General features: G+C 43.0%; 1 protein-coding gene across 1 annotated transcript; it reads right to left on the bottom strand.

Moving 5' to 3' along the window:
* Window positions 1–3589: 3589 nt before the first annotated feature.
* SARC_05268 (hypothetical protein) lies at window positions 3590–9429 on the bottom strand. The gene is made up of 8 exons (XM_014300880.1): window positions 9087–9429; window positions 7885–8042; window positions 6759–6885; window positions 5792–5880; window positions 5175–5337; window positions 4575–4682; window positions 4198–4267; window positions 3590–3902 (listed from the first exon to the last, which is right to left on the bottom strand). Exons 1-8 carry the CDS (start codon window positions 9355–9357, stop codon window positions 3704–3706), a joined length of 1185 nt encoding a protein of 394 aa, XP_014156355.1. The 5' UTR covers window positions 9358–9429; the 3' UTR covers window positions 3590–3703.
* Window positions 9430–10250: the final 821 nt, after the last annotated feature.

Genomic DNA, 10250 nt, shown 5'->3' with positions numbered 1-10250 from the left:
AATTAAGTATCAGATTTCATCACTTGATGCCCTTTTCGGTATGTATCTCTATTTTTTGGAAGAGGTGGTGGTGGGGGAGGGGGGTTGGGGGTGCTCCGGGGGGGGGAGCTACTATTTCAAGTAGTGTCCGCAGTAGAGCCTAGATACTCGAAAATGTACTATTTCGTTATCAGAAGTCCTAAAATTTATTGTTATGATTTCAGCGAACATTTACCTTGACGTTTAAATGTATTCCAACTCTATGAATATGTCTATAAAATATGTTTACATGCGCTTCAATATTAGTAACCCGCTTGTTTTACACAATATAAAATATGTACTGCAGAAATAGAGCATACGAAGGAAGGAATATCTTTGATCTTTACATTTGAAGGTGCCGACATATTTCAGCGAGAATATACAATCATCAACAATGACGGTTAGTAAAACAGCTATTACAATAGATTCAAACACAAAGTTCGGGATTTTTCAACGTTCTACAAAAAATTAGATGACAATTGAATAACGAGCATAAGTGAATATTGAGATGGAACGTAGAATAAATCAAGACACTGCTGTACGTGCCAAATATACTAACATCTTTATACGAACACGCATCGCAGGTGCAATCGAAGAACACGGTTATATGCGATCAGATCGGAATAAGCGTCGCAACCCTTTACATCATCAGTGTGCAGTGCGTGCAGTGAATGAGGATGCTAGATTTCGTGATAAGGAATAATGAACTGTTCTTATACGGTAACGTTGTATAGTCGGCTAACTCTTTAACTAAACTCGTAAGAATCACATCTAGATGGACCCCTTCCCCATGACCTAGTCGCCAAGATGTGATTGAACGTGCGAGCCTTGCCGTTGGCAGGCATCTTTAATGTTGGACCTGGTGTTTTTCTAGAAGCAACAAACCTCTATAGAATAATAGCAATACGATTCAAACGTTCTAGGGCATTCAACCTGTCACACGTGGCAGTATACATGGTTCGCCTAGCTTTGAGCACGATATATTCTATGTTTGTGAGAGTTTCAGCGTCTGAAGAAATTCTGATACTGAATTTTCGAGGGAAGTATCACTAGTGACTCACTATGTCATTTATGTCGCTTACTTGGCTTGTCTTTGACGACTTGCATCCCCGGTGGCACTGAATGAGTATATAGCTTGTATGTCACTATACCATTATGGTACGTGGATAGATGCTAGAAACATAGCATATAAGCACATATGTTGATAACTATACATCATATGCGGTATGGATACATACACACAAGACGCTGCTCCAAAATATCTACCACTTACATACATACCTATCTATATAGATAATTTATGTATTCATAGTTGTATACATATGTGTACGGCTGTATTCGTTATTGTCGCGAACAACGTCGGTAAGGCATTGTTTCCGTGAATACTTCCAAAAAGAGAACACTGGAACTGCCAGTACTTTCAGTGCATAGTTCACGTGTACTGTACGCTTCAAAGGTTCTTGATTCGGACGACTTTGTAATGTATCGGCGTGTTCAAAATCCACTCAACATGCTAGTTTACTGTGTCGTTGCTAATGGCAAAGTATCAAACTCGCTCATTCGGGCAAGGTGGTTCACGTGTTATTTCCTGTTTGCCTTTCAATCTGAATCTGATGCCAATGATACGGACTGGTGTAAAATAAAATGTATATTCTCGACTTAATTTGTAAACAAGTAATGCCACGATTCTTTTCACTGCGGCTTATATGATTTCTACAAACAATGTCAATCCAATAGTAGAAAAATGGTAATCAATTTATAAGATGCTTGAATGTGCAATAGGCCGAAGAGCGTAAGTTAATCTTATGTTAAGATTGAAGTTTTACTATGAATTTTCGTCTGCGTATATTTTCTCCACAATTCTAGCCTGAGACATACATGTCATCATTGGAACATTGTCAGGCTCTCATACAAGGTATTTAGATAAAGTGTCCTACAAGGCCTAATCGAAGTTTGGCGATGAGAAAGACAGTAGAGATTGTAAGATACGTAAACCACATTTATCTGCACTGGTTGCAGTCTGCATCGGTACAAGAAAAAGGTTACATAAGTGCAGTCAATTCATGGACTAGATGTCCCTTCAAAGGAATTTTCATTTTCCAAATTACACTTGAATCACCAATTTTAACCCATGAATGCCTGAAAATACATCATAACCAGCAAGTACTGAAAGGATTTGAATGTTCCGCAACATGTAAGTGTGAGAAGGGACTAGAATTTGTAAACTGCTGGATTTGTGTTGACTGGATAGACATATTTTAACTTATTACAAGAAGCAGTTGCTATTTTTACACAGATCGTATCTTGGTATCATCTGCGGACTGCGAACAAAGCTCTAAGATGATAAATTAAAGTAGCGGAGAGCAACATTCCGATCTTGGGTAGTAAACGTTCTAGGAATGTTTTCGAGCATCTAATATCGATTTAAAGCGGACCATCATAGCACATGCCGACTTTTGACTGACAGAAGCAATACATATTCTGTTTGTGACGCTACAACGATTTGGCTACTTGAACACGGAGGGAAGCGTCTATCAAGAAATTTGCACTTGACCCACACATTATGTCCTAAAATATAAACCGGCGGAGTATCCTTGCCATTTGAGGATACTCATACATGCCACCTTTCTATTCACAAAACGAGTCAAGCGCAGTAAATTCAACAAGGCAAACGACAAATAAGGATCAAATGCAGTAAATTCAACAAGGCAAACGACAAATAAGAATCAAATGCAGCAATATAGTAGTGGAACGCCATGAGCGCCCCGCATCATCGACATATGATACTATATGGCGCTCTAGCCTTTATTTTTTGCACGCAGTCTTTTATATCATAGCAACGCATACTGTTGAAGTTTCTGAAGTGTAGAGTATGCAATTCCGACTCGGTTCAAGCAGCACTCATTTCTTATTCTGTGTAACCCCTTAGGTGGACTTCTTCTTCAGTTTTTTATACATTTTATTATAAATTACAATCTCAGGAGTGTCAATTCGTATTTTATTGACATGCCGAGGATTGGGCTTTCAGGGAGGGTCGCGGTGAATGTTTCAGCGATACTACATTGCCCATTAAATCCACCAACTCTATCTGTTGTAACTTGTCAAAACTATCACGAAACAAGATCCCTTCACATATCTCACCGAAAACCTATACAGTATTATAACATTAGCATATATAATCTATGCCGTATTATAAAGTTAGGCTACCACTGAGTAACCTATGCAGTATTATAAAGTTAGGCTACCACTGAGTACCGATGGGCAGCAGGCGAGGCAGGTCGACAGGCGAAAGCAGCTTAGAGTACATCGGGGGTTTTGGCTGGCTAAATATCATTGTTTAATACTCCGCACACACCCCTACAATAGGTAGAAGACCCCTTTGAAATTACCGTATTTCCCAACTCCACCCGCGAAATTGAGAGCTTAATCAATATGCTGTGGATACTTCACCACTTGGATGCCAGTCCCAATTTGATCAATCGCAGGGCCGTTGTGTTGCTCCAAAACATAAAGTGTGATTTGCAATATATTTAGGCCAGAATTTTAGCAACAGAAAATACGGATGAATTTTCAGGGAAGAAGGATTCTTTATGGCTCATATACACTTGATAAATTACAACTGCCCTCATGATAGTTGTTGCGTTTCTAAACGCAGTATGCATCTAATTTTGACCAGTATGTTGCGCTATTCAATTTTTACCCGACTAAGGTATGGAGCACACCAGCTGCCGATGTACAAATAACCGTTATGTATTTCGGCTTCACTTGCCCAATACACACTTTTGCCATCCACTTTCCTATCTTGGTAGTCGATATAGTAGTGGCCTATGGTTCCCTTGGTGGGATCTCTATCATCTTCACGGAGGTCTAGTACCTGACCAAATCTAGCAGGAACACGATAAAAACAACACTCAGAATGATACGTGATCTGTGTACTTGCTCAATAGCGACGCTTCTGTCGCAGAATCGATTGAAGAGTAAGAGTTGTATGAGAACAGCTGTTCCGATGAAAACTCGAGCATAAGCGAATGCCGTGAGGTGTTAGTGAGAAGAACTCAACGGTTGTCGCGTATTGTTTCAACAATCATTCAACTCCGCGAAAAGGCTGCAGATGTGCGAATAGACATGCAAGAAAATCAAGCACAGGTAATCGTAAACGGACTTATTTGAACCCCATACTTTGGTACGAGCGACGAAAATGTGTTCAGTGGAAGGCTAGCAATCACTCGTTTGATGAACGGGTAAGGGCCTTAGATGGGCAAGTTTTCGGCCAGAGATATCGAGAGCAGTATGATAGTGGATAGTGTTTGATTTGGTTAATAAATAAGCGATAATTGTGAGTCAGAAAGTTTGCGCTTTAGAAAGCCAGTACAGCAGGGTGGATAGGAAATGACATCTATGAGAAGTGGCTGTAGAATCAGATCAATGCAAATAGGATGCTCCCGCATATTGACAGCTGATGAAGCTGCCACTCACTCGAAAATACTACAACAAAGTCTGGTAATTCGTCATTAGATTATTTGACACGCACAAATTATGGCAAGCATTCCACTTACCGACAAGGTTTTCCAGCGCAAATGGTGCCGAACGCTTACTCCCTAAACCCACAAAATACGATACTTTACCATCCGCTCGCACATTCCGACGGATGTTGTCTGGCGTGCCTGTCGATTGTTATGCGTTTGTCATTACTATTCCCGCCTGATGCGAATCCGTAGATCTGGGTGTACGCAAACTAATACGAACAGTACCAGTTCAACAAGAGAACCGGTACGCTATATGACGACAAGCATCCGTGAGATATGTTGGTAGGTAACGATGGCATAGGAAGACGCACATAGGCCACCCGCAAAGTCATCTCATACATACACAGATTCATTGTCTGCAATGGACTGTTGAGGTTTGTACGGGCAGAGTCCATCGATCAAATTAAGCTTATTTCGACATTTCGCTTCGAACTTTTTATCCGCCACAAATGGGCGCTGGCGCAGCATCACATGAAACTTGCAGTCACAAATCGGGGCCTCTAAGCATGGGATATTTAGCTAAATGCATACTGTAGTTATAGTTGGATATGTAACTATATGTAGACTGTAGTAATAGTTGGATATGTAACTATATGCATACTGTAGTATAGTTCACACAGTTATGCCCACCTTGCAGATCAGTGATGAACGGCTCCACTGTGCCCATCTTAGGGCCCTCAAGATAAAACTGATTGACAGATGCGGTGCAACAGCTGGCTATCAGTAGGCGTTTCCCGTCATGACTCATCGTGATTCCATTTGGGAACCTCAGATCGTCTTTCAACACTTCCACCTATTAGTTGGTGGTATGCGTCTTTGGGTTTTAGGGTTTTGGGGTTTTAGGTTTAAGACTTCGCACTCACAATTCAGATGTAAACTGTGCCGGTGCCCATGCAGTACGTCACCCATCCGTTTTAACTCATACGACAGATGTCAATTCCCTCACTTGTCGAATCCTTGTGTCTGCATGCTTTAAATCATACGGACCACACGTGGCAAACAGTCTGCCAACAACACCCTCTCGAAGCGATAATACAATCTGGAAAGCAAATGGGCAGCCTACACTCTGGCTACTACAACGCAGGCAAAACGCACACCATAGACTACGACCACAACAGCGACTAGAAGGCTCGATCAAAATTGCCTACGCCAAGTACTCAGTACTGCGTTGCATTCATAAGCTATTGCACTGCCGGGTAACATGGTTGGACTAAGTGGCACACACACACATAAATCACCAAAGGTACCTTCTGAGAGTCGCGGTTGTACTTGAATAGTTTACCAGAGGGTGCACACGCCATTATAACATGGTGTATTGTATGTCGATAAGTAGGGCCTGCACAGGCAGATCAAGCATGTGAGGGATTGAGATGGTGACTAAATGATACGAAACCAGTCCCATAAGTTCACATCACCACACCTCTTTCGTGACAGATTGGCTATTGCTGAGCGTAATTCACAACCTTGCTGCCTCAGTGCAGGGAGAGTCAAGTGAGGGTGATATCAGCAGACTTCAGGGTTTAGGGTTTAGGTGTCTATTTGAAGTCTAAAAGGCAATAACATCACATTCTCACCCCAATTGCACCGTTCACAATACCTGATTTATCAAACTAAAAGTACTCACACCCACAACCAACGCACTAACAACCACAGCACTCACAACCAAAGCACTCACAACCAACGCACTAACAACCACAGCACTCACAACCACAGCACTCACAATCAGAGCACACACAACCACAGCACTCACAACCACAGCATTCACAACCACAACACTCACAATCAAAGCACTCACAACCAAAGCGCTCACAATCACAGCACTCACAACCACCGCACTCACAATCAAAGCACTCACAACCACAGCACTCACAATCAAAGCACTCACAACCACAGCACTCACAATCAAAGCACTCAAAACTATAGCACTCACAATCACAGCACTCACAATCAAAGCACTCACAACCAAAGCGCTCACAACCACAGCACTCACAATCAAAGCACTCACAACCACAGCACTCACAACCACAGCACTCACAACCACAGCACTCACAATCAAAGCACTCAAAACCAAAGCGCTCACAACCACAGCACTCACAATCAAAGCACTCACAACCACAGCACTCACAATCAAAGCACTCACAACCACAGCACTCACAACCACAGCACTCACAATCAAAGCACTCACAACCAACGCTCACACACACAACTGCTCACCCGAGTGTGTCCAGTAGATGTCGCCGTTGTCGGCCACTTCGATGTCGTTGGGCAGTGTCAGGTTGTGGTCTTGTGGGCTCGCCAGCACATCCACAGCACCACTGGTGAGATCAACCATGAGAATACCCTGCGTTATCACCAACAAACAGTCACTACCAGTGCATCAGGCAATTGACATGCTACAGCCACTACACTCACGCTCGCACACATGACAGACAATCATTCCACACTGCTTAATTGTAAGGCATTCCTTTCGACATAGGTCGGAGGATAAGAACTGGACAGAAAGAGAACCACACGCGACGTACATGCATCGGAATATAAGAATATATAGAGAGTGCGGCATATATATATATACATATACTCATACATATAAATATATAAAAACATAAATATGTATATATATATATATATATATATATATATATATATATATATACTTAGACCATATTCTGCGCAAATGAAACTATCCAGACACGAGTGCAACCAGTCTGTTACAGGGATAGCACAATTATCTAAACGGTGATACCCTCTACGTCAAACGCAGGGTGTAGAAGACCCGTACAAGTATAGGGCAACAGAAACACTCGGGGGTACCACTCAAGGAAGACGCACTTACTAGAACAAGTGTGTAGCTATTACATAGATACATCGCAGGTTGAAATAAAATGGGACATCTTCTGAGCAGATACATAGGGCACGCAATGCCGTGGACAAGAATTCAGCCACGCTCACCACACACGCAGAAGACATACTATCACGAGAGAAAGGGATGCACATGCAACACATGTCACACACGCAGAGGACAAGGTGATGTATCTGCAGAAAACATTCACAACATCACGTAGGCACGATGGCACCGAAGCGGCACATGCATCACTTGCAGAGACTACGCAACAGCCACAGACAATACTGACCACCATCGCTATCGTAATTGCACGAGGCAGCGGTGTTGGCCATACCAGTCAACTGTACCCCGAAGCAACTGCGCCTCAACTGCCGTTACCCTGGTGACCAGAGGTGTGCTTCTCTAAGTAGCAGGTACATGTGCTGCAGGTAACAATGTAATGTTTTCTTCAAACCCCCTAACTCTATAACCCTACACTATCACTCGGGGTGCACTTACATGGTTGTCTGCCACTATCAGTTTGTTTGTGTCCAGTGGATACAGTTTCATCCCGAGCGGTCTGCCGCACACGAGCTCCTTATCAATGTCACCACACCCCTCCACATACTCACCTGTGCGTGTCACTTCATTATAGCGAATGGGGCCCTTTACTAGACCTGGATATCATATATAAGAGTCGGAATAAGAACACCATTGGCATGCACACAGCTGTCCGTCTAATGGATATCATATGTGAGAGTCAGAATAAGAACACCATTGGCATGCACACAGCTGCCTGTCTAATGGATATCATATGTGAGAGTCAGAATGTGCACACCATTGGCATGCACACAGCTGTCTGTCTAATGAAAATCATATGTAAAAGACATAATATGAACACCATCAGCATGCACAAAGCTGTCTGTCTTGTGGGTTTTAGCATGTGGATTGCAGTGGAGTGTCCATGCAACCAGTAGGTGATCTCTGATGCCTTATTCCATCTCCTGCAGTGCGCATAGCTGCCGAGGCTATAGAGCAGGCAACCCAGCATGCACACAACAACAGGCAGCTTATACGTTTAATTAATACGCGCCATGTTGCCATAGCAACAGGGGCACTAAGTACGACACATCACAGTGGAGTTTCGGGTAGGCGCCTGCAGCTAATGCTTAGAGAATTCGGCACTTGCGACAGACAACACATGCGCTATACTGACTGAGCTAAACCCTAAACAACAAAAACCATACAACACTACGCACACAAACAACACAATACAACACAACACAAACCATAAAACACTACAAACAAACACAACACAACACAACAGACAACAAAAAATGTTGCGCAGGTGCTAAACGTGATATGTGCCAATGACTAACAAGGCACAGTCACATCGACTAGCAACTACAGCACACATGCGCACCCATTCGAGTCAGTAGGCGTGCAGGGCAATAGATTCACACACATGTGATGTGCGCTACAGATCGAAGGCACTGAATACGCACGAACGCACTCGAAGTGTGTAACGCAACTGCCCACTAACTGCACTCTTAGTACGTCAACTCAGAACAACTCACAAACAAGTGCAGAAGTTAGCCACCAACGCACGGCTCTCTACACATGACCTATTCGGATTCATATAAGCGCATTCACACACCTAATATTTTGACAATATCTGCATTCATACACCTGTTATTCTGACAATAGCTGCACTCACACACCTGTTATTTTGACTATGCGGCCGTCGTTGATGCCTGTAACGGCGGTGTCGTCGTCCACAAACACAAAGGACTCTGGGCCTACGAAGGAATTGTCGTCGGCAAACAAGTACTCGACGTTGTCCAGCGCAGTCACGTGCGCGTCTCCTCGCTGTGGCAGAGGGCGCAGTGGCTGGTGGACCATTGGATGAGGGTCAATGTCTGGGATGTTAGTTATGACAAACCCTACCACCACAGACAGAAAGACTGCTAGCACATTCAGTATCCAGTGCATGGCGGGTACTACTTTGCAGCTGACTCACTGCAGTGCGTAGTCAGTAGCCAAATCACTGCGGAAGTGTTCATCTGCTATGTATAATGTACAAGGCGGGGTGTTTATTTACTTATTTAAATTTATAATATTTACATGATTATCATTTATCACACAAGACGAGAAGACTCGAAGAGACCACAATCGTGAGACGTGAGGTATTGTTTTTGCTTTTTTTCTGTTGTTGTTTTCTCCTTTAAAAAAAGAACGCCTTCTCTTCTAGTGCGTGTAATTATAATTTTAAATTTATTTCGAAGGCCGTGGGGCGTGGGCAACTATGCTTGGCAGAACAAACTCATATGCTAAAATGAAAAATATGTATGATATTTACTTTAGCCTTCTTCTGAAACAAAGCCTTCTGGGTGATTGGCATATGTCTACTTTTCACAAATAGCACTGACATCATTTCACATAGACACGTCGCCGCTCAGTAAATTCAGTTTCAATCACTATAATGTCTTTCTCCGTAGCGCTCAGTAGTTTGAAGCGACTCACCAGCAACGCTACACGCACCCGAACGCTAGTGTTGACACCTACGTACGTAACGAAGTCGATGAATTCAATACAAAATACATTTGGATTCAGGCCTGTGCTGCCGATTTTTGCGAGGTATGTAACTATATAAGTCGCCGAAACCCGGTGTCACGCGCGTTTCCATCTGTTGGAGTTGATAAAGCTGCGCCTGTCTGCAGGAAGTGTTCTTCACCTTTCGTCGCTACTCCCATGTGTCTGTGTGCGCGTTTAGTATACACACACACACACACACACACACACACACACACACACACACACACACACACACAACATACACACACACATACACACACATACACATACACACACACACTCATATATAT

This window comes from Sphaeroforma arctica (assembly GCF_001186125.1).
Source record: "Sphaeroforma arctica JP610 unplaced genomic scaffold supercont1.330, whole genome shotgun sequence".
In the NCBI taxonomy this organism is placed as follows: Eukaryota; class Ichthyosporea; order Ichthyophonida; genus Sphaeroforma; species Sphaeroforma arctica.
The sequence above is the reverse complement of the archived record's forward strand: the minus strand, read 5'-3'. Positions and strand labels throughout refer to the sequence as shown.

Coding starts and splice junctions, on each gene's coding strand:
- SARC_05268 (XM_014300880.1), bottom strand. CDS start 9,357: ATGCACTGGATACTGAATGTGCTAGCAGTCTTTCTGTCTGTGGTGGTA. Junction 8,043..9,086: donor CCGCATAGTCAAAATAACAG/GTGTGTGAGTGC, acceptor TATGATATCCAG/GTCTAGTAAAGGGCCCCATT. Junction 5,338..5,791: donor ACAACCGCGACTCTCAGAAG/GTACCTTTGGTG, acceptor ACCAACTAATAG/GTGGAAGTGTTGAAAGACGA.